This window comes from Theropithecus gelada, chromosome 8 (genome assembly GCF_003255815.1).
Source record: "Theropithecus gelada isolate Dixy chromosome 8, Tgel_1.0, whole genome shotgun sequence".
Lineage (NCBI taxonomy): Eukaryota > Metazoa > Chordata > Mammalia > Primates > Cercopithecidae > Theropithecus > Theropithecus gelada.
The window spans coordinates 127,484,596-127,509,000 of NC_037676.1; the positions used below are offsets into that span (position 1 = coordinate 127,484,596).

The following is a 24,405-nucleotide window of genomic DNA, read 5'->3' on the forward strand; positions in this document are numbered from 1 at the left end:
TACCATTAACATCTTAGGTAGATTTGAGTCCATTTTATTTTGTAAATCCAGAAAGAGAGCCTATAATCCTATTCTAAAGAACCAGCAATTTATTTTCTAGGTCTGCTCTCAATTCTTGATGCTACGATTTTGAACTTCCTGCATTTTGTTCTATTATGTAGAGGTAGAGGATAGCTAGTCACCATGTATAATAGCTCTTTTTCTTGAGATATAAGGCAGTATTAAATTGCCTTTCTATCTTCTCTTTTCCAAATTGAGCTTTATTGGTTCTTTAGCCATACAGTACTTCTGTTAAATCCTTAATTACATATAATACTTGTCATTAAAGCCTTTCCATGTTTTCTAAAACTCTCTTTAATGGTGAATCCAGCACTTGGGGGTTAGCAATACAAGAAGACAGTTAGTTCCTACACTAAAATATAAATTTTAGACATTTTGGTTTCATGCTTAATTCTCATTTTCTATTTAGTAATCAAAATGCATAGCAATTAAGCAAAAGAAGATTATATGTTTTTTCTCTGTGACAAAAGTTAAAGCAGATATTTGAAGATAATCTTCTGAATTCATATGCATTGATAACTCAAATTCATAGAGATTAGGAATATATGCCACTGGCTAGAACCAATATCAAGAATTTTCTTTATCTAACTTGTTGTCTTAGCATTACCTCTGACTAGTTGGATGTAGAAGATAAGTCATTTGACTTCGTTCTAAATCATTTTATTTATTTGTGAAACTGGGGGGAGGAGATCAAGATTAGATTATCTCTAAGCTGTCTTCCAGCCTAGAAATTGTACTGTATGCTAATAATAATGGCAGCTAATAAATCGTGGCTTTTAGTGGGTGAGTATATTTGGAGCTAATAAGATTAACTTATTTGAAATACATGTTGAGTACTACCTACTGTGTGCTGGGCACTGGTAATACCGTGATAAATCAGACATCTTTCAAGGAGTTTACACTTTATTAGGGGAAAGAGGCATAAAAATAAGCAATTGAATATTCCTGGAGTGTTCCTGGAGTAGAAGTCTGTCTAAAGTGTATGGGGCACAATAGAGAGTCTGGTGAGTTTTGCTTGGCAGCAGGAGCATCAGGAAAGGGTCAGTGATGAAAGGGAGCAATTATGAAGGCCTGATGCAGAGCAGCTGCAGCGAAGTGATGAGGCAGCAGCTTGACTATAGTGCCTAAAGCTGGAGGATGAGAAAGTGGAAAGAGTGGCTCCTTTTTTCCCCCAAGGAGGTGGAATATGAACAGAAAATAACTGGGGGCAGGGAGGTGGGATTATAAGAGGTTGTTTGTTTTAAAAAAATGGGTGTGAAGGGCCTGTGTAAAGGTTCTTGAGAAAAGAGCGCGTAGAGAGGAAAGTTTGTTGTAAAGGAGATGAAGAAGATGTAATTAAGAACAGGGTTGAGAATGGATAGAGAAATAGATAAATGGATAGATATGTGATAACACACACAGAGCAGAATGTTGATTGTGGCACCTAGGAAGTAGATGAATGAGTGTTCACAATATTCTTCCATCAACCTTTCTGCATATTTGAAAGTTTATAACATTGGGAAATGATTTTATAATATTGGGAATGGAGGAGAACATGGGTTGATAATTTAGCCTTGAACAGAATCAGGGGACACTTATTCCTTGGCATAGCAGGACGTTATGGAAGGTCAAGGCTAAAACCCCAGCCACTTTTGTAAAGTAGAAGTGACTCTCACCTGCTAGGGTGGAGGGCCAAAAAAAAAAAAAAAAAAAGGATTGTTGAGTATGAAGGATGGAATAACCACTGGTGAGTGCGAGAGAGGACTGACCAGACTTGGGTGGTGATGCTCAGGTCTGATGAAGTTGCCACATTTGTGATTGTCCCTGGTAGTTATTAGAAGACAACAAGTTAGTAGGATCATTGAAGGGCCACTAGCTTATGGAAGCCAAAATAGAATGAATAGTTGGCATGAATGAGTCCCTTCAATATTTGCCAGCAGTCTGTCCTAGAACATGTCCCAACCTCTCTGGTGCTTTGTTCAAGAGATTGTTTTCAACCTTACTATCTTTTGCTTTGAATTATCTGAGATAAAAACAATGTTGCAAAACTTTGTTAACACTATTATTGTTAACATTTAACTCAGGTTATTTTGTTGTCTCCCTTAGGTAAAAGAAGAACGTCCAGAAAAAATACCAGATTTAAAATTATTGGTGGAGAAGAAATTTTTGGCTTTACAGAACAAGAATTCTGATGCAGACTTTCAAAATAATGAAAAATTTGTACAGTTTAAACAACAGCTGAAAGAACTAAAGAAGCAATGTAAGTCAACATGCTTTGCTTTGGTTTGGCTTTTTGAAATTAGGGAACTGACTTGATGAACAGCCCAGTTAACTGATTTTATAAAGTTTGCTTATCTGCTTGGCTTGATCCTCTTTCTAAGTTGCTTTCTATTGTTGCAATTCTGTATTTTGTCTAATTTTTGGTTCAAATCAGCCTGCCCATTTCTGAAAGCCAACGGTTTCCACAAAGTGCTCAGAAAATTTCCCAGCAGCTAGTTATGTGTATTGTCCCATTGCTGGGGAGGGGAATTGGGAAAACAAAATAAAACTGAAAACTATTTTATTTAAATACCAATGGTATTGTTCAAGTTTTAAACTGCTGTGCCATGCTGTAAGATAACCATACTTTGATTCTGGTTTTGCCGCTTTGGAATAATATTAGCTATGTTTTCTCAGAAGACCACTTTATCTTCTCAACTATAGACCAAAATCTCTCTGATCCGTTTTAGCATTGTGGTAGTATAAAATTCCATGTGGTTTTTAAATTTGTTGCCTTCTTAATAAACTATTACATTCAGGTTTTTTAGTGGACATAATTTTGACTTAAGAATTAGAGCGGGCAATATAATTTTTTATACCAAAAAAAATTTTTAGACAGTATTTACCAGAAATAATATATCTTTTCTGCACAGTAAAGTACATATGTCCTTTCTTTTCCCATTCTTCCATGTTGTCCACATACCAATTTTATATAAATGGATTTTTTCACATTAGCATCTCTTTAGTCCTATAGTCTTTGCTTCTTTTAGGATTGAGAAGCTTGTATTTCTTAAAGAAGTGAATAGTGAAGCAAATAACCTTTTCTAACTTCAGTCTCCCAACACCTTCATTTACACACACATAGAGCAGGAATGTTGTATGATAAATGAGACATAAATTTACCTCATGTCCTTATATGTGCTTAATGTGGGGATTCGTATTTTGAAATAGGCTTTCTTTTAAATATAAGCATTTTCTTTAAATTGATGCTGAGATCTCAAAAAATGACTGAGGAAGCTGCTTCACTTTTGTCTATTTTACAAATAACTTAAGTTTCACAATTTGGAATGTTTTGCAATCATGATGAGACTTTTGTTTTTACTATAGATTTAACCAGTAAGCATTTTCCCCATATTTTAAGTTTATTTTTTGTTCTTTTTTGAACAGCACAGCTCCCAACATTCTTCTAATGTATTTTTCACTCTTCCCTCAAATGATTAATAATTCCCCAAAGAGATAATAATTTGCCAATGGCTTTCTGATCTTAAAGATGCTTGTGAATTAATTGTACAGCCATGAGAATTAGACATTATTCCCCTTAAATATACACGGGCCATATAGTCTTTATCCTTTATCCATGATACTTATTATTCAGTGGGGGGTGTGTGTGTGTGTGTGTGTGTATGTGTGTGTAGTATCTGGCACGTGGACCTGTGATTACCAGCCTGAGGCCAACAAATCCCCTCAGTTGGGATGTAGAGATTAAACAAAGCTTTTAAAAGCTCACATTATATGACCTCAAGGTTGTTTACCTGGTCGTCTCGTGGTAATTAGAAACTCTGATTGGCAGCTTTCGATTTCTTGGTTAAAAACCTAAATAAACTGATTGTTTTAGGCATTTTTTCAAAGGTGTTCTCAGTGAAAAGTCCGGGAACTATTCTATTTGGTGCTTAGTGAAAATATTTTGAACTAATGTATGTACCAGTTATTAACATTTCTTTATTAAATGCAGAAGTTTTTTTGTCAAATAAATAGCAATTTTTCAATCTTGAAAAAAAAAAGATGCTAACGAATTTCACTTTTGGTGTTGGTTTAAGTAGCCAAATGTATTTTATTTGACTATTTGGAACCAGTACTTATAAATTGTGGCAGACTTAGCATCCAATCACAATTCCTGATTTTTAAGTAATTTTATAATACAGGTTGAAGGACAAATATTCAAAAATATAAATTGTTTCTTCTTTTGTTATTGTTTACAAAGTTATTATTCCACAAGGTAAAGGATGGAGACTTTTAGAATCATATACTCATGGAGAAACACTTTCTCATTAAGAACAAAATGATAAATGTTGAAATCGTGGCTATTGTTTCTTAAATCTCTCTAAAATGGGGTTGGAAAAAGAAAGAAAATGTTTCCTCAGGCCACCAGTACACGTTATTTGGATAAACAGTCAAACCTCATGTATATTTATATTGAAAGAAATACTTCCTTATATAAGGTTTCCCTGTATATTGTAACACTGGAATTAAAATAACTTTCCCCTAAAATAATTAAAATAAAAATTTCCCCTAGAATTTTTTTTAAAAAAGTTTTTAAATTTCAAGTGACAGAACAAACAAAATATTAATACTTCAAAAAAATTCTCTATAAGATCTGTATGCCTTACTTGCAAAATGTAATTTTAGTGCGGTATTATTAGCACTATTAATTAAACTTGTACCATGTCTAGTGGATTTTCTTTTAGATTTAACACTGCTGTGAGGGTTCTAATTAGGATCAGGCCCCCACAGTATTTGTGTAGCCAGGTCAAAGGTACACTATGATATGTAAATGAGCTAATGAATCGTTTTGGGTGGCAAGGAATTGCAATAATAATTTTTTTTTTTTTTTTTAAGATTAGAAAATAGAGGCTAGGGAGAGAGACTTGCTTCTAGATGCCTGTTTTGACAGAGTAAAAGCTGAAGTACTTTTTTGGTCTACATAGATCCAAAGAGTTGTTTTATGAAAATATCCACCATGTCTTCACTAACTTTATTATGTGAGAACATAAATGCAGGGGATTGCATTTGACCAAATCAGGATCTAATCAGAGAAATGCCAGGAATCCTTTAGGTGGGAAGAGGCCAAGACAGAGCTTGCAATGAAGTTGTCTCCCAGGTGGTTTTGTCTCGTGGGCAGGCCTAGGTACACTGTGCTGGCAGTGTACGAGCTGTAAGTTGATCTGTCTGTGGCTCAGCAGCTGGTTCTCAAAGTTTTTGGTCTTATGCTCCCTTTACATTCTTAATTTTTTTTTTTTTTTTTTTTTTTTTTTTGAGACAGAGTCTCGCTTTGTTACCCATGCTGAAGTACAGTGGTGCAATCCTGGCTCACTTCAACCTCCTCCTCCCAGGTTCAAGTGATTCTCCTGCCTCAGCCTCCCAAGTAGCTGGGGTTATACGTGCACACTACCACACCCAGCTAATTTTTGTATTTTTAGTAGAGACAGGGTTTTGCCATGTTGGCCAGGCCGGTCTTGAACTCCTGACCTCAGGTGATCCACCTGCCTCAGCCTCCCAAAGTGTTGGGATTACAGGCATGAGCCACCACGCCTGGTCACATTCCTAAAATTTACTGAGAGCCCCCAGAGAGCTTTTGTTTATTGGTTATATCAACTGACATTTATCATGTTAGAAATCAAAACCGAAGAATTTTTAAAATATTAACATATTAAAAATAAGCCTGTGGCATGTTAATATGAACAGTATTTGATATGGGATACCACTTTACATTTTACAAACATAGAGGAAAAATTATTGAGAAGAGTGGCATTCTTTTACATTTTTGCCAGTCTCTTCAATTTTTGGCTTATTTAATAGAAGGTAGCTAGATCCTCATATTTGCATCTACATTTGGTCTATTTTGTTGATGTATACAAAGAAAATTTTGTCTCACACATTGGTAACTGAACTTGCTGAAAAGATCTTGCAGACCACCAGAAGTTCTCACTTTGACAACTCTACATCTAGGCCAGGGGTCAGTAAACTCTGGGCCATGGACCAAATTCAGCCTGCCTCCTGATTTTTTATGGCCTGCAAGCTAACAGTGGTTTTTATATTTTTTAATTGTTGGAGAAAAAAATCAAAAGAGGAGTAATATTTGGTGACTTGTGAAAATTATACGAAAATTCTATTTCAGTGTCCATAAATAGTTTCATGGCAACATAGTCATACTCACCTGTTAATGTGTTTTCTGTGGGTACTGTCACACTGTCATGGCAGGGTTGAGTGGGTGTGTCACAGATCATCTGGTTAGCAGAGCTTATCGTATTTATTATCTGGCTTTTTACAGTAAATGTTTACTGACCCTTGATCTAAATTATATTCAGAAATAATGGCAGTTTTTATTTTTTTAATTTTAGATTTTTTCCCTAAATACCATCCATTTGTCTCAGGTACATTCAGAACACTTTGAGGATTCACTGTGTATGAATTACTATAGTTGAGGCTCTGAAATAAAAAGTGAAAAGCAGGACTCTGTAAATGCAGAAGACAGTGTATACACACATGATATAATATGAGAACCATTAGCAACAACTATCAAGTCAAAAGCAAAGAAAACATCAGAAACAAATGTTATACAATGTGGGACCTAAGTGAGGAGAGTGAAAACAGGAATGCCATGCCAGTCAACTGGTACGGGGCTTTCTGGAGCAGGAGGTTCAGAAAGATTTTGAGACTGGGTTCAGCTCCAGTAGGAAAGAATGTGCTAAAAGATAACAGTGGGAAAGGAGAGGGCAGTACAGATGTCTAGTATTTACCATCCTTAGAATACAAACCTAACAGATATACTACACTCATTTAAAGATACTGTTACTCGGCCGGGCGCGGTGGCTCAAGCCTGTAATCCCAGCACTTTGAGAGGCCGAGACGGGCGGATCACGAGGTCAGGAGATCGAGACCATCCTGGCTAATACGGTGAAACCCCGTCTCTACTGAAAAATACAAAAAACTAGCCGGGCGAGGTGGTGGGCGCCTGTAGTCCCAGCTACTAGGGAGGCTGAGGCAGGAGAATGGCGTAAACCCAGGAGGCGGAGCTTGCAGTGAGCTGAGATCCAGCCACTGCACTCCAGCCTGGGCGACAGAGCAAGACTCCATCTCAAAAAAAAATAAAATAAAATAAAAAGATACTGTTACTCTAAAGATAATATATTTCAGTTACACACAATTATTTTCCTAATAATTATGTCTTATAGATATTACTGGCATTAGATATAACATCTTTGAACAAATAATTTTATCCTTTAGATACCCAGTGTCCTGTATATTAGAAATAATTACGTCTGCCTCAGCTTACATCTCAGGGTCATTAACCAAGATTAAATGAGATACTGGCTCTGCTAGCTCTAAAAGCTTTAGATGTAAGTTATTGAGGAAGAGCTAGTACAGCATAATGGAAAGAATGTGGCTTAGCAGCCAGAAGACTTGGATTTGATTCACTTAATAGTAGCCTGCCCTCCCTTCAGGTACCACCTATCTTAGATACTTCCAACTGTTGGAGGCACAAAATCAAGATTGAAGATAACTTCTATACTTCTACACAAGATGACTAGGATAGTGATGGTAGTGATAACTGAGTTAGGGAACAATTTCACAGAGAAGAATTTCCTAAACAGTAATTATATTCTCAGTAACCCAAGTTGTGAAGTGAAACAATATGATTTGGTTTAAGGCAGACATAACCAGACTTTCTTGGATGAAATAATTTTAATTTAGCTGGACAGTATGGATAATTTTCTCTTCTCCTTGCCTTAAACTGCCTTCACTATTACAGCTCATGGTTTCTTGCAATTTTAACATCAGGAGAACTTAATTAGAATGTGTGAACCCCTCTGTGTAGACACTTTTTCAAGTCATCAAGCAATCTTTCTGGCGTCTTTTATTCATTTACCTGTCACGCGACTTTCAGGCCCTGTGGATTTTAGTGTACATCAGCAAAGGCAGAAATTGAGGGCAGTTGACAAAGCCCTTATGTTTTGAAAGTTTCTAAGATTGAGATTTAGAAACTCAAAACATAAGGGCTTTGCTTTATGTTCAAAAATAGAATTGAATGTGAATCTGAAATTTTTAGTATTAATTTAATATACAGTATAATTTTGTTAGTACATTTAAATGCTAACCTTAAAGAACATATCGTATTACCTTTTAATGAAAAAATGCTTATCTGAAAAGGTTCACCACAAATTTAGACAGTATATTTAGGTCACTGTTAGATATAGAATATATGATATAGAGATAATTGCATCTATGAGTGCAGCTTATACATCATTTTGAGTGACGATGATATTTGTATCGGACATAGAGAAACATAGGAATTAACACTGTAATCTAGCAATTAATATGGATTCATTTTAAGCACACCCAATCTAGATCTCAAAACTGACAAAAGGAGGGAGTGGCCATTCACTTTACAAAAGGATTCTCTCAAGGATACTATTAAGTGTTCTCAGGAACATTAGAAACCTTCACTTTACTGTTTTTAGTTGGTGGCTTTTCCATCTCCTTGAGCGTCTACTCAAAACCGCAGTGTAGTTGCACAAGGGTAGGGGTTTTTATGTTTTGCTTACTAATGTACTCCTTGAACTCCAGCATGAGGCCTAGGCACAGTGTAGTATTACCATAGCACAGGTCCTTGATGGTCACAACAATCTTCCGGAAAACCATCATGTGCTTAAGAGCTTCTGTGCTACTGAAAGAGGACACCTGTCGCCCCTGCCAGCTTATTATTGCTGTGAGGGGGTGTGGACCCAGTGTTGCCAGATCTTCAGGTTGTTTTGGAAAACTCAGAAATCTAAGTTACTAGATTTTTCTGTTTTTCAGTTACTAGATTTTTAAAACACTGTTCAGACAAAACTGTTAGTTTGTAACCTTTGGCTTTACCTTCTCATAATGTAATTTTTTTAGTGCCTTATTAGACACTTTAATGAGAGACAGCAGCCATTTAATTTACTGTTAGTTTGTGATATCTTCAGAAGAGTCGATGGTTTTGCTTTCATGATACTGCAAACTAAGGCCAAAATGTGCAGTTTGCTTCATTTGGGAATGTATAGTGTAGAAACCTGTTGGGTTCTATTGAAAAAGCAAGTGGGGGTTTTGTGATAGGGGGCCAGGTATGGGAGCCCCCTCATCCAGATGCAGGTGAACAGTGTGGTTCTAGAGAAGACCAGTGATTGGAAGGGTATGTGTGAGTTTTGAAACTTGGAAGAAGACAGATGAGAAGTAAATAAAGGTAGTGCCAAGAGGGAAAATATTTGACTTTGCCTAGAAATACATTGAGTGCATTTAAACTGGGCAAGGTATTGACTAACTTGCCTTCATCCTGATACGATTCAACTTAGAAATTTCTTACTTTGTCATAAGGTATAACTGTTGTTAGAAATAGATAATCGGTGTTGCGAAGAAAAGTCAGCACAGAGACAAAGGACCTCTTAGCAAGGCAGTCTTTACTTTCTGCAGAAAGGGTGCTCCACACAGATGGAACAATGGCGAGAGCACACCTGAACAAAGGAAAGGCAGACATATTTATCCCTTATGCCTTTGGGTCATCCTTACTGCTCTATCCTGCATCTATTGACTGGAGCTGAACCTCACAATCTTAAACTGATACCCGATTTGCTAATAGCCTAAAACTTTCCTAAATAGGTAAGTGCAAGGAAGAACAAAGAAGGAGAGGAAGTTGCTTATGAAAGGTTTAAGGCTAAGACTTGCCTGGGCCTGTCCAGACATGCCGGAGTAAGCCAAAGCAACTAACTGGGCTAAAGTGTAAGAACTGATAGTTGATAGGAGGCTTTAGAGTAAGGAGCTATTATTATTCCTAGTGTCTGTTATTTTATTTTTAAACCAAGACGAACTTTGAAGAGGAACTTTTCTACTTTCTACAACTGTCTATCCAAATTCACAAATGATGTGAATTGCTGGCCTGCAATGAACCAAAGTCCAAGACCCATTAAGACAGGAATAATTTCTTATGAATCCCTATGTTCTTTTTGTTTCTCAAATAGTAGGAGCTCAGTTAATATTTATAGAACAGATTTATTCAACTGATCAGATAAGCTGCCTAGAAAAAGAGGGTCAGAACCTAGTTAAGGCAGTCTGATGATAAAAATCCTTTGCCTTTCAATACATCGTCAGTAAGGAAGAGAATAGAGGACAAAAATTAGCGTTTGTAGGGTTGAGATCTAAAATCAGCAGACAAGGTTAAAAATTTATATTGTCTTTGAAAATTCCCTGAAGTGCTTAACAAAAGTAAATACATAATTTTGTGTATATAACCACTTACAATGATATGTTGGCACAAACGTATAGTATATACAGCAATACACATTTTTTAATGTCACAGAATATGGCTTAAGTCTTTTAAGTGTGACTGCTTAGAACATTCAAACAAATTGATGAAGTTTGCTGGCTCTTCTATGGTTTTACCGCCTCTGTACCTCTCAGCAGGTCTTCATTTTTTCCTCAAAGATGTGGATGAAGCCATTGCCATTCACTTGCTGAATGACTTAATTGTTGGGAAATGCTAAAAATCGTAAATGTCACAACCAAGGTGGACTTTTTCAGGCTGGATTGCGTCCTGAGAGCTTATGTTCATTGAGTGAAATTTCTGCCCTATACACATTTTTTTATTCTTTGAGTGTTTGCCTCTCTCCTCTTTCCTCCTCTCTCCATCAGCGTCTGTCTTTTCTGTGTGTCTCTTTCCTCCCTGCTGCTTTATTTGTCTCCCACTCCATACGTTTTCTCTTTTCCATAAATCTTCCATAAATCTTGATTGCAGCTGAAGAGTGTCATCCCCATCTTAATGATGAAGCAGCCTCAGAGAGGTAAAGTGATATGCCCAAGGCCAACAAAGCTAGTGAACAGTAGAACCAGAAGACAGAGGATGCCAGGGATGAAGAGAGAACATTGGAGAGAAGTGTAGCTACTCTCCCTCTTTTCTTTTGTAAAGCTGTTACTTTTTAGGAGTGTTTACATTTTAAAGCAGATTTGGGGGACCAAATAAATAAGTTAAGAAAAAGATTAATTCAAATTAAAGGATTGATTCCATAGTGGTGGAGTTTTAATCAGGTCATTAAGCTGTCCAGGAGTTATTATGTAGTGAGAAATTAACTTTTCTACATGTCCTTTATATTGTACAATAAAAGCACTCATCTACTCTGCATTCATCTTAGGTTTGCCCTATTCCTATTTGCTGATAGTTACAATACAAGTCATAGGCATGCTTTGTATAATGCCTAGTACCTAAAGTACTCAGTGAGTGCTGGTGGAATTAATGAATAATAGCTGACATTGTTTGAGTGCTTACCTATGCTCAGGCTATGGTACTTGCAGACTTTATGTGCATCATTATTATTATTATTATTATTATTATTATTATTATTATTATTTGAGATGGAGTTTCGCTCTTGTTGCTCAGGCCGGAGTGCAGTGGCATGATCTTGGCTCACTGCAACCTCTGCCTCCCAGGTTCAAGTGATTCTCCTGCCTTAGCCTCTTGAGTAGCTGGGATTTACAGGCACCCACCACCCAACCTTGCTAATTTTTTGTATTTTTAGTAGAGACGGAGTTTCACCATGTTGGCCAGGCTGGTCTTGAACTCCTGACCTCAGGTGATCTGCCTGCCTCAGCCTCCCAAAGTGCTGGGATTACAGGCGTGAGCCACCACGCCCAGCCTGTTTATGTGCATTATTATTTCTTTCTCTCAGCTCTATTAGGTGACTATATCCATTTTATAGATTAGAAAATAAGCAAAGAAATGTAATATAACTTGCCTAAAACCCTGATCCTGAAATTCATACCCAGGTTTAGGTGACACCAAAGCCCATGTCGTGTTCTTTCCCCCATACCACACCAATTCTTTTTTTTTTTTTTTTTTTTTAAGATGGAATCTTCCCTCCATCGCCCAGGCTGGAGTCCAGTGGCGCGATCTCGGTTCACTGCAATCTCTGCCTCCCGGGTTCACGCCGTCTTCCTGCCTCGGCCTCCTGAATAGCTGGGACTACAGGCGCCTGCCATGACGCCTGGCTAATTTTTTTGCATTTTTAGTAGAGACGGGGTTTCACCGTGTTAGCCAGGATGGTCTGTCTCCTGACCTCGTGATCCGCCCACCTTGGTCTCCCAAAGTGCTGGGATTACAGGCGTGAACCGTTGTGCCCGGCCACCACACCAATTCTTGAAAACACTTTTGTGTGTTTTTTTCTTTCTCTCAATTCAAGCATATCATTCATGGAAAAATCTTACTTTTAATAGAACTCTTGAAGAGTGAATCATCTGTGTAGATCTTCCAGATCATAGAACTGCCTTGATGTACTTAGATGACACTGGAGGAATCTGCTTCATCTAGCTGAGAGAGAGTCCTTTTTGGTCACTTGCATTTAGAGATTAGGGAGTAGGAATGATACCAGACATTACATAGCAGTTCTTCTTTTCCAGATCCCTATGGTTTTGGCAATTCATTTAGAATATAGTGCCTAAGAATGATGTTTCTGGTGAAATAGTTGGTGTGTTATGGCAGAGAGGAGGAGGATATTTATGGCATCCCAAGTTTAGAACAAATTCCATGAAATTTATTTCAAACATAACAACAGTAATCTCTTGCACATACATCATCTCGTGTAGTCTTTACAACATCCACATGCAGGAAAGGAATGCATGAAAAGTACAAGTTCTGTTTTTAGCAGACTGAATACCATATAATAAGAGTCTTGGAGGTGACATATTTACCCAGTGTCTCACAGTCAAGAGGCCACAAGGATAGCAAATATGTTCACGAGGAAAGGGGAAGTTTTAAAATGACAGATAGCTATAATTAAAGTTAGTAAAGAAAGGTTCAGTTATCAAGGGACAAATGAGTCAGCAGCAAGTTTAGACACAAACTGTGAACTCTGGGTGTTTCTCTCATTGTGACTTATTTTAAGAGAGTATGATGCCATCCACACTCAGAAAGTAGCCTGAATCTAGATTAGGAAGACCAAGTCTTAAGTGTCCCAGAGATGACGTTACATTATACCTAAGAAAATAATTATCTTGTCAAGTTATAATTCCTGAAGTTAGAATGATTTAAGTGTTGTATTTGTTATATAGACTGGAAGTTTCAGACAAAGTTACTAAGCATTTCTGTCTACTTCTACTTCATTTTTAAAAGACTTTTTTTTTTTCTTTTGGAAAGAAAGTTTAAGTAGAATTTTGGCAGCTTAGTGTGTGGTGTGTTATTGTGTGTATAGCAAATAGACATGGTTTACTCATTAACCATTCTGAAATTTTGAAGTCAAATGAATTGTTTCAAGTTAATATTATAATTTGTCTTTATAGAGCAGCTATAATTGAATATTATATGTATATTGTAGCAATTATATAGGGAAAAAGCTGCATATAGAAATTCAGAGCTACTTGTATAGAAATGCATTGTTGGTGAACAACATTTGAAATCGAGCAGTGATACAATTTTACACATGCAAATAATACTAATGACTTGCTACATTTCATTTCAATTTAAGATTTTAGGAACATTAATGTAGTATCACAAAAAGGGCACAATAATGGAAATCGAAAGACCTAACTTAGACATCAATGAATGGATTCTGCCCACTCTGGCAATTCAGTTTCTGTCTCTGGATCTCACATCCTCACACAGGAGAAAGGCTTCATCTCTAAGGCTGCCTTCCAGATGGTGATAGATGATGATGACATGCTCTACTGCTAACATGTGCTGCCTCTTCAGTATCATTCTAATATGTTTTCTTTGGAATTCCATATCTTAAGGACATGTTCTGAAATAATGAAGCAAAATTTACTTACAAAGATATCCTTTATGATATTATTTGTAATTAATATATTACTAACACTGTAACATAATAGTTGAGGGCTAGTTATGTAAAATATGCAACATCAATTCAGTGAAATATTTTGCAGTCATTAAAAATGATGTGAGGAGTTTTAAAAACATCAGGAAATAAATGCTTATGCTATTAAGAGTTAACAGGGGCCAGGCACAGTGGCTCACGCCTGTAATCCCAACACTTTGGGAGGCCGAGACAGGTGGATCACCTGAGGTTGGGAGTTCGAGACCAGCCTGTCCAACATGGAGAAACCCCATCTCTACTAAAAATACAAAATTAGCTGGACGTAGTGGCACATGCCTGTAATCCCAGCTACTCAGGAGGCTGAGGCAGGAGAATTGCTTGAACCTGGGAGGCGGAAGTTGCAGTGGGCCAAGATCACGCCATGGCACTCCAGCCTAGGCAACGAGCGAAACTCCATCTCAAAAAAAAAAAAAAGAAAAGAAAAGAGTTAACAGGATACAAAAATTGAGTATTCAGTATGATTACAACTAGATTAAATACACATTTATGTAAAGTAGACTTCATCAAAATTAAAACCTTCAACTTATTCGCGACAGCTATTAAGGTAATGAATGGACAAGCTACAACATAGGACAAAATATTCACAAAACATGTATCTTACAAAGAATATGTGTATCCAGACTGTATAAAGAACTGGAACTAATAATAAGAGACAACACACTTCTGTTTAAAAATTAGCAAAGGTTTGAACAGACTTCACAAAAGACGATAAACAAGTGGCTAATAAACGTATGAAAATTATTTTTAAAACCACATTCACAGAATAAACACTGCTGGTGGTAGCATTATGCTTCTACCTTGACTTTTTCTCTAACTTCATTTTTAAAATATGTATTTATTCTTCACTAATTTTCTATAAAGAGTCTATATAGTTTTATAATCAGGAAACCAAAATCCCTCAATTTACTGAGAAAGAGCTACTGGTTAGGAGTGACAGGAGGATATTTTCTCAGAAAAGAGGTAAGTGTAAAACAAAGCAAAAAGCATATTTCTACTTCTAAGATTTCAGAAGAATTGAAAGAAGAAAGGTACATGGAAGCTTTATCTTCACCCCTAGTTTTATCCTAAGTGTGCCCCTTCAGTCTCTGCCTATCACTGAGTCAGTCTGGTGGACAGTGAGAAGCAGCCTCATATTTACCCTTTGTTACTCTCTGTTAACTCTCATCATCCCCATTAACTGTATGTTGTTGATTTATTTGCCAGGGCCTTGTCACTTTGTCCTTGAAATATCAGAAAGTGTTAGTGGTTCTTGTGGAGAGTGTTGCCCCTTTGTATATGTTGAAAGAGGAGGAAGAATATTTGTATTGTATGCATGACTATATTTTACAAGGCATATTTTAGCTTACAAAGCACTCTCCCATCTATTATCTTATTTAATTTTCACAACAGCTTAGTGTGGTGGATAGATAGTATTCGTCCCATTTTACAGATGAGGTTCTGCACCATCAGTTGTCCTGCACAGTTCTATCAATCAGCCCCCCACGAAAAATTCTCTTGTGCCACTTTGTAGTTGACACCTCCGCCCATTCCCAGCCCCTGGCAACCACTATTTTGTTTTTTCTATATATAATTTTAATTTTTCCAGAATGTTATATAGGTGGAATTGTACAGTGTATAGCCTTTTGAGTGGCTTCTTTCACTTATCAGAGTGCATTTGACATTCATTAATGGTATTGCTAGTTATCTGCAGTTTGTTGCATTTTATTGCTGAGTAGTATTTCATTGTATGGATGTACCATAGTTTCATTTACCAGTGAAAGAACATCTCAGTTGTTTGCAGCTGGTGGCCATTATGAATAAAACTGCTAGAAGGATTCATGTACAGAGTTTTATGTGAATATGTTTTAATATCTATTGAGTAAATATCCAGGCATAAGATTGATGGCTTTGGTAAGCATATGATTGCTGGGATTAGTAAACATATGATGTTTAGCTTATAAAAAATGGTCATCGTGTCTATGTTTATAAAATTTTTTAAAAAAGAAATGGACAAACTGTTTTTCAATGTGCAGTGTATGAGAATTGCACCCTCACCAGCACATGGATTATTTTTGGTTTTGTTTTTCATTCTGCTGTTCTAATAAGTATGTAGTGATATTTCATTGTGGTTTTATTTTATGTTTTTCTAACCTTTTTTATATTTAAATTTTTCATATAATGTTCATATTTCTCTATTTTTACATCTTCTACATTTATTCTTTAATTCATTCCAGAAACACCAGAAACACTATAGGTGACCTGTAGCAATGGTTCTCAGAGTAGCATGAGCGTCACCTAGAAACTTATTAAAAATACAGATTTTTAGGTTCTACCCTAGACCTACTGAATCTGAAACTGGGAGAGTAAGACTGAATTTTCAGCTCTCCAAATGATTCTCCTGTAACCCAAAGTTTGAGAACCTCTGGTCTACAGTGGAGGTGTTCACCCATGCCTAGGTGTCAATATCAACTGTGAACATTAAAAAAAGAAAAGAAAATCAGAGTTCAATCTCTACCCAGAGATTCAAATTTAGTTTGTGTCTGGTAAGCCCACAGGCATTTTTTTTTTTAACATTATCCAGGTAATGCTAACGTACAATGAGGGTTGAAAATAATCTACTAAAAGTTGTTTGCTAGGCACTCTAAAGGATATAAATCTGACACCAATTCCAGATCTAATGCAGCTTATTATTTAAAAGGAAGGATCCATAGAAGCATATCTTAGCATAGTCATAAGCACATACATATAAGTTACTTAGTAATTATCTAATGACTTAAATTGTACTTGGTGTCCTGGTTTTAAATATAAACTAACTTCATTTACCTATATCTCAGAGTCTCATTTTGAAACTTGGTGTTGTACTCAGCATTCATTCATTCAGCAGATGTTCATTGAATATGCTGGGAATATGGCAGGGAACAAAATAGACAAGTCTCTATGCTCATGGAGCTTATATGCTGGCACTTAGCATCAACTCACAGTATTTTGGGGAAAATACATTTCTTTATAACTCCAAAGCAAAGATGTCTATTTATTGATAGTCTTAATCGTGATATTTGTGTTATGCTCAAGTACTGTCTTTCAGAGTTATTTGCCTTGTATTTGTTAAAATTTCTATTAGTCGTTACATTCTTTTTCCTGAATAACTTTTTTTTTTTTTTTTGAGATAGAGTCACATTCTGTCACCCAGGCTGGAGTGCAGTGGCACAATCTTGGCTCACTGCAACCTCCGACTCCTGGGTTCAAGCGATTCTCCTGCCTCCCAGGTAGCTAGGATTACAGGTGCCTGCCACCACGCCAAGCTGATTTTTGTACTTTTAGTGGAGACTGGGTTTCACCATGTTGGCCAGGCTCCTAGTCTCGAACTCCTGACCTTATGTGATCCTCCTGCCTTGGCCTCCCAAAGTGCTGGGATCACAGGCATGAGCCACCAAGCCCAGCCCTAGATAACTTTGTTTTTTTCTTTTTTTGTACTTTAAGTTCTAGGGTACATGTGCACAACGTCCAGGTTTGTTATATAGGTATACATGTGCCATGTTGGTTTGCTGCACCCATTAACTTATCATTTATCTTAGGTGTTTCTCCTAATGCTATCCCTCCCCCAGCCTCCTTACTCCCTGACAAGTCCTGGTGTGTGATGTTCCCCCTTCTCCATGTCCTAGTGTTCTCACTGCTCAATTCCCACCTATGAGTGAGAACATGTGGATTTGGTTTCCTGTCCTTGTGATAGTTTCCCAAGAATGATGGTTTCCAGCTTCATCCGTGTCCCTGCAAAGGACACGGACTCATCCTTTTTTATGGCTGCATAGTATTCCATGGTGTATATGTGCCACATTTGCTTAATCTAGTCTATCACTGATGGGCATTTGGGTTAGTTCCAAGTCTTTGCTATTGTGAACAGTGCCACAATAAACATACATGTGCATGTGTCTTTATAGTAGCATGATTTATAATCCTTTGGGTATATACCCAGTAATGGGATGGCTGGGTCAAATGTTATTTCTAGTTCTAGATCCTTGAGGAATTGCCACACTGTCTTCCACAGTGGTTGAACTAATGTATGCTCCCACCAACAGTGTAAAAGCATTCCTATTTCTCCACATCCTCTCCAGCATCTGTTGTTTCCTGACTTTTTAATGATCACCATTCTAATTGGCTTGAGATGGTATCTCATTGTGGTTTGCATTTGCATTTCTCTGGTGACCAGTGATGATGAGCATTTTTTCATGTCTGTTGTCTGCATAAATGTCTTCTTTTGAGAAGTGGCTGTTCATATCCTTTGCCCACTTTTTGATGGGATTATTTGGGTTTTTTTCTAGTAAATTTGTTTAAGTTCTTTGTAGATTCTGGATATTAGCCCTTTGTCAGATGGGTAGATTGCAGAAATTTTCTCCCATTCTGTAGGTTGCCTGTTCACTCTGATGGTAGTTTCTTTTGCCGTGCAGAAGCTCTTTAGTTTAATTAGATCCCATTTGTGTATTTTGACTTTTGTTGCCGTTGCTTTTGGTGTTTTAGTCATGGAGTCCTTGCCCATGCCTATGTCCTGAATGGTGTTGCCTAGGTTTTGTTCTAGGGTTTTTATGGTTTTAGGTCTAACACTTAAGTTTTAATCCATCTTGAATTAATTTTTGTATAAGGTGTAAGGAAGGGATCCAGTTTCAGCTTTCTACATACGGCTAGCCAGTTTTCCCAGCACCATTTATTAAATAGAGAATCTTTTCCCCATTTCTTGTTTTTGTAGGTTTGTCAAAGATCCATTGGTTGTAAATGTGTGGTGTTATTTCTGAGGCCTCTGTTCTGTTCCATTGGTCTACATATCTGTTTTGGTACCAGTACCATGCTGTTTTGGTTACTGTAGCCTTATAGTGTAGTTTGAAGTCAGGTAGCATGATGCTCCCAGCTTTGTTCTTTTGACTTAGGATTGTCTTGGCAATATGAGCTCTTTTTTGATTCCATATTAACTTTAAAGTAGTATTTCCAATTCTGTGAAGAAAGTCATTGGTAGCTTGATGGGGACGGCATTGAATCTATAAATTACTTTGGGCAGTATGGCCATTTTCACTATATTGATTCTTCCTATCCATGAGCATGAAATTTTCTTCCATTTGTTTGTGTCCTCTTTTATTTCATTGAGCAGTGGTCTGTAGTTCTCCTTGAAATGGTCCTTCACATCCCTTGTAGGTTGGATTCCTAGGTGTTTTATTCTTTTTGTAGCAATTGTGAATGGGAATTCATTCATGATTTGGCTCTCTGTTTGTCTGTTATTGGTGTATAGAAACACTTGTGTTTTTTGCACATTGATTTTGTATCCTGAGACTTTGCTGAAGTTGCTTATCAGCTTAAGGAGATTTTGGGCTGAGACGATGGGGTTTTCTAAATATACAATCATGTCATCTGCAAACAGGGATGATTGGACTTCCTCTTTTCCTAATTGAATACCCTTTCTTTCTTTCTCTTGCCTGATTGCCCTGGCCAGAACTTCCAACACTATGTTGAATAGGAGTAGTGAGAGAGGACGTCCTTGTCTTGTGCCGGTTTTCAAAGGGAATGCTTCCAGTTTTTGCCCATTCCATATGATATTGACTGTGAGTTTGTCATAAATAGCTCTTATTACCTTGAGATATGTTCCATCGATACCTAGTTTATTGAGAGTTTCTTAGCATGAAAGGCTGTTGAAGTTTGTCAAAGGCCTTTTCTGCATCTATTGAGATAAGCATGTGGTTTTTGACGTTGGTTCTGTTTATATGATGGATTAAATTTATTGATTTGTGTATGACGAACCAGCCTTGCATCCCAGGGATGAAGCGGACTCGATCGTGGTGGATAAGTTTTTTGATGTGCTGATGGAATCAGTTTGCCAGTATTTTATTGAGGATTTTCACATCGATGTTCATCAGGGATATTGGTCTAAAATTCTCTTTTTTTGTTGTGTCTCTGCCAGGCTTTGGTATCAGGATGATGTTGGCCTCATAAAAGGAGTTAGGGAGGATTCCCCCTTTTTCTATTGATTGGAATAGTTTCTGAAGGAATGGTACCAGCTCCTCTTTGTACCTCCGGTAGAATTCGGCTGTGAATCCATCTGATACTGGACTTTTTTTTGGTTGGTAGGCTTTTAATTATTGCCTCAATTCTGGAGCCTGTTATTCGTCTATTCAGAGATTCCACTTCTTCCTGGTTTAGTCTTGGGAGGGCGTATGTGTCTAGGAATTTATCCATTTCTTCTAGATTTTCTAGTTTATTTGCGTAGAGGTGTTTATAGCATTCTCTGATGGTAGTTTGTATTTCTGTGGGATCAGTGGTGATATCCTCTTTATCATTTTTTATTGTGTCTATTTGATTCTTCTCTCTTTTCTTCTTTATTAGTCTTGCTAGTGGTCTATCAATTTTGTTAATCTTTTCAAAAAACCTGGATTCATTGATTTGTTGAAGGGTTTTTTGTGTCTCTATCTCCTTCAGTTCTCCTCTGATCTTAGTTATTTCTTGCCTTCTGCTAGCTTTTGAATTTGTTTGCTCTTGCTTCTCTAGTTCTTTTAATTGTGATGTTAGGGTGTCAATTTTAGATATTTCCTGCTTTCTCTGATGGGCATCTAGTGCTGTAAATATTCCTCTACGCACTACTTTAAATGTGTCCCAGAGATTCTGGTATGTTGTATCTTTGTTCTCATTGGTTTCAAAGAACATCTTTGTTTCTGCCTTCATTTCGTTATTTACCCAGTAGTCATTCAGGAGTAAGTTGTTCAGTTTTCATATAGTTGTGCGGTTTTAAATGAGTTTATTAATCCTGAGTTCTAATTTGATTGCACTGTAGTCTGAGAGACAGTTTGTTGTGATTTCTGTTCTTTTACATTTGCTGAGGAGTGCTTTACCTCCAATTATGTGGTCAATTTTAGAGTAAGTGCGATGTGGTGCTGAGAAGAATGTATATTCTGTTGATTTGGGGTAGAGAGTTTTGTAGATGTCTATTAGGTCTGCTTGGTGCAGAGCTGAGTTCAATTCCTGGATATCCTTGTTAACCTTCTGTCTTGATGATCTGTCTAATATTGACAGTGGGGTGTTAAAGTCTCCTGTTATTATTGTGTGGGAGTGTAAGTCTCTTTGTAGGTCTCTAAGGACTTTCGTTATGAATCTGGGTGCTCCTGTATTGGGTGCATATATATTTAGGATAGTTAGCTCTTCTTGTTGAATTGATCCCTTTACCATTATGTAATGGCCTTCTTTGTCTCTTGATCTTTGTTGGTTTAAAGTCTGTTTTATCCGAGACTAATATTGCAACCCCTGCTTTTCTTTGCTTTCCATTTGCTTTGTAGATCTTCCTCCATCCCTTTATTTTGAACCTATGTGTGTCTGTGCACGTGAGATGGGTCTCCTGAATACAACACACTGATGGGTCTTGACTCTATCCAATTTGCCAGTCTGTGTCTTTTAATTGGGACATTTATCCCATTTTTATTTAAGGTTAATATTGTTATGTTTGGATTTGATCCTGTCATTATGATATTAGCTGGGTTTTTTGCCTGTTAATTGATGCAGTTTCTTCCTAGCATTGATGGTTTTTACAGTTTGGCATGTTTTTGTGGTGGCTGGTACTGGTTGTTCCTTTCCATGTTTAGTGCTTCCTTCAGGAGCTCTAGTAAGGCAGGCCTGGTGGTAACAAAATCTCTCAGCATTTGCTTGTCTGTAAAGGATTGTATTTCTCCTTCACTTATGAGGCTTAGTTTGGCTGGATATGAGATTCTGGGGTGAAAATTCTTTTCTTTAAGAATGTTGAATATTGGCCCCCACTGTCTTCCGGCTTGTAAGGTTTCTCCTGAGAGATTTGCTGTTAGTCTGATGGGCTTCCCTTTGTGGGTAACCTGACCTTTCTCTCTGGCTGCCCTTAAGATGTTTTCCTTCATTTCAACCTTGGTGAATCTGACAATTACGTGTCTTGGGGTTGCTCTTCTCGAGGAGTATCTTTTTGGCGTTCTCTGTATTTCCTGAATTTGAATGTTGGCCTACCTTGCTCCATTGGGGATGTTCTCCTGGATAATATCTTGAAGAGTGTTTTCCAACTTGGTACCATTCTCCCCGTCACTTTCAGGTACACCAATCAAACATAGATTTGGTCTTTTCACATAGTCTCAAATTTCTTGGAGGCTTTGTTCATTTCTTTTTACTCTTTTTTCTCTAAACTTTTCTTCTTGCTTTATTTCATTAATTTGATCTTCAGTCACTGATATCATTTCTTCCACTTGATTGAATTGGCTGATGAAGCTTGTGCATGCATCACGAAGCTCTCGTGCCATGGTTTTCAGCTCCATCAGGTCATTAAAGGTCTTCTCTACACTGTTTATTCTAGTTAGTCATTTGTCTAACCTTCTTTCAGGGTTTTTAGTTTCCCTGCGATGGGTTAGAACATGCTCCTTTAGCTTGGATAAGTTTGTTATTACTGGCCTTCTGAAGCCTAGTTCTGTCAGCTTGTCAAAGTCATTCTCTATCCAGGTTTGTTCTGTTGCTGAGGAGCTGCGATCCTTTGGAGGAGAAGAGGCACTTTGGGTTTTAGAATTTTCGGCTTTTCTGCTCTGGTTTCTCCGCATCTTTGTGACTTTTACCTACCTTTGGTCTTTGATGTTGTGACCTACAGATGGATTTTTGATGTGGATGTCCTTTTTGTTGATGTTGATGCTATTGCTTTCTGTTTGTTAGTTTTCCTTCTAACATCAGGTCCCTCAGCTGCAGGTTTGTTGGAGTTTGCTGGAGGTCCACTCCAGACCTTGTTTGCCTGGGTATCACTAGCGGAGGCTGCAGAATTGCACATACTGCAGAACAGCAAATATTGCTTCCTGATCCTTCCTCTGGAAGCTTTGTCCCAGAGGGGCACCCACGTGTATGAGTTGTCTGTCAGTCCCTACTGGGAGGTGTCTCCCAGTTAGGCTACACAGGGTTCAGGGACCCACTTGGGGAAGCAGTCTGTCCGTTCTCAGAGCTCAGTTGTCGTGTTGAGAGAACCACTGCTCTCTTCAGAGCTGTCAGACAGGGATGTTTAAGTCTGCAGAAGTTTCTGTTGCCTTTTGTTCAGCTATGCCTTGCCCACAGAGGTGGAGTCTGGTAGGCCTTGCTGATTTGTGTTGGGCTCCCCCAGGTTTGAGCTTCCCAGCTGCTTTGTTTACCTACTCAAGCCTCAGCAATGGCAGATGCCCCCCCACCTCCCCCCGCCAAACTTCAGCCTCACAGGTTGTTCTCAGGCTGCTGCACTAGCAGTGAGCAAGGCTCTGTGGGCGTGGGACCCGCCAAGCCAGGCACAGGAGAGAATCTCCTGGTCTATCAGTTGCTAAGACCATGGGAAAAGCGCAGTATTTTGGGGACAGTGTCCTGTTTTTCCAGGTGCAGTCTGTCACAGCTTCCCTTGACTAGGAAAGGGAAATTCCCTGACCCCTTGCACTTCCTGGGTGAGGGGATGCCCCACCTTGCTTCAGCTTGCCCTCCGTGGGCTGCACCCACTGTCCAACCAGTCCCAGTGAGATGAACCAGGTACCTCAATTGGAAGTGCCAAAATCACCAGTCTTCTGTGTCGATCACGCTGGGAGCTGCAGACTGGAGCTGTTTCTGTTCGGTCATCTTGGAATGGACCAGCCCTGGATAACTTTTTAAAACTGATTTGTTTAGTCACCTATATATGTTGGTAACAGTGGTACAGATAGAGACTGTCTAAGCCATGGAAAGATAACTGGAATCTGAAATGAGAAAATGTAAGTTCACATAATGGCACAACCAAGTAGTAGTTTGTGGTTTTTAAAGCACATCAATGAAATTATATTTTTATGCAAAGTATAGTAATATAATAATAATGCTAACTAGCCCACAGAGTTGTTTATGGGTTAAATCAAATATCATATGTGAAAAGTGTTTTATAAGCATTCATATACTCCCCAAATATGAGTTACCTGATCTTTTTGAACTTGTTAGAGGCATTTACTTTAATAATTTTCATTTATACATATACTTAAATTGTGTAAGGATAAACATTTTAAAGTTATCAATTGGTATGAATTCTTAAGTGTAAAGAAGCAGTGTTTTAGTAATTTTGTTAGTATGTTAAAGATCTTAATGAAGGATAAAATATTTCTGGACTATCAAGTAGTTAAGGAATGTTCTGTAATTGGCAAGGGTGGGAACAAAAAATGTTGATAATGTAACATCATTTTTCAGTACAATATTGGTTTTGACAACCTTTTCTTGATAGGGAGACAGAAACTGAAGTGTCAGGAATTGCTGTATTCACAATGAACCTTCCTATGCTCTGATGAAAACATGAAGATTTGTTATAATGAAACATAGCATTTGTTATAAATGAAATGGAGCTGCAGCTATCACTGTGTGCTCTGTGGGCCTGTAATACAGTAGGGATTCTTTTATAGATATACATAGATTTAACTTGAAAAAAATTGTCTTTGCTGTTTGAGCTCAGTTGTTTAGTTAGCCTTTTTTTTTAAAAAAAAAAAAAAAAAGAAGTCACCAGATGACTTATTGTAAA

At 37.6% G+C, this 24,405-nt stretch overlaps 1 protein-coding gene across 5 annotated transcripts in view; it reads left to right on the plus strand.

Moving 5' to 3' along the window:
* The window catches only part of NSMCE2 (NSE2 (MMS21) homolog, SMC5-SMC6 complex SUMO ligase), a 269,718-nt gene that overhangs the window by 85,162 nt on the left and 160,151 nt on the right, over nucleotides 1–24,405 (plus strand). For 4 of the 5 annotated variants that reach the window (XM_025393641.1, XM_025393640.1, XM_025393639.1 and 1 more), the window contains one exon: nucleotides 2,146–2,299. In XM_025393641.1, the coding sequence (XP_025249426.1) occupies nucleotides 2,146–2,299 (154 nt within the window). Of the gene's footprint in view, nucleotides 1–2,145; nucleotides 2,611–24,405 lie in introns of those variants that run through there. The other variant, XM_025393643.1, reaches the window with a different exon arrangement.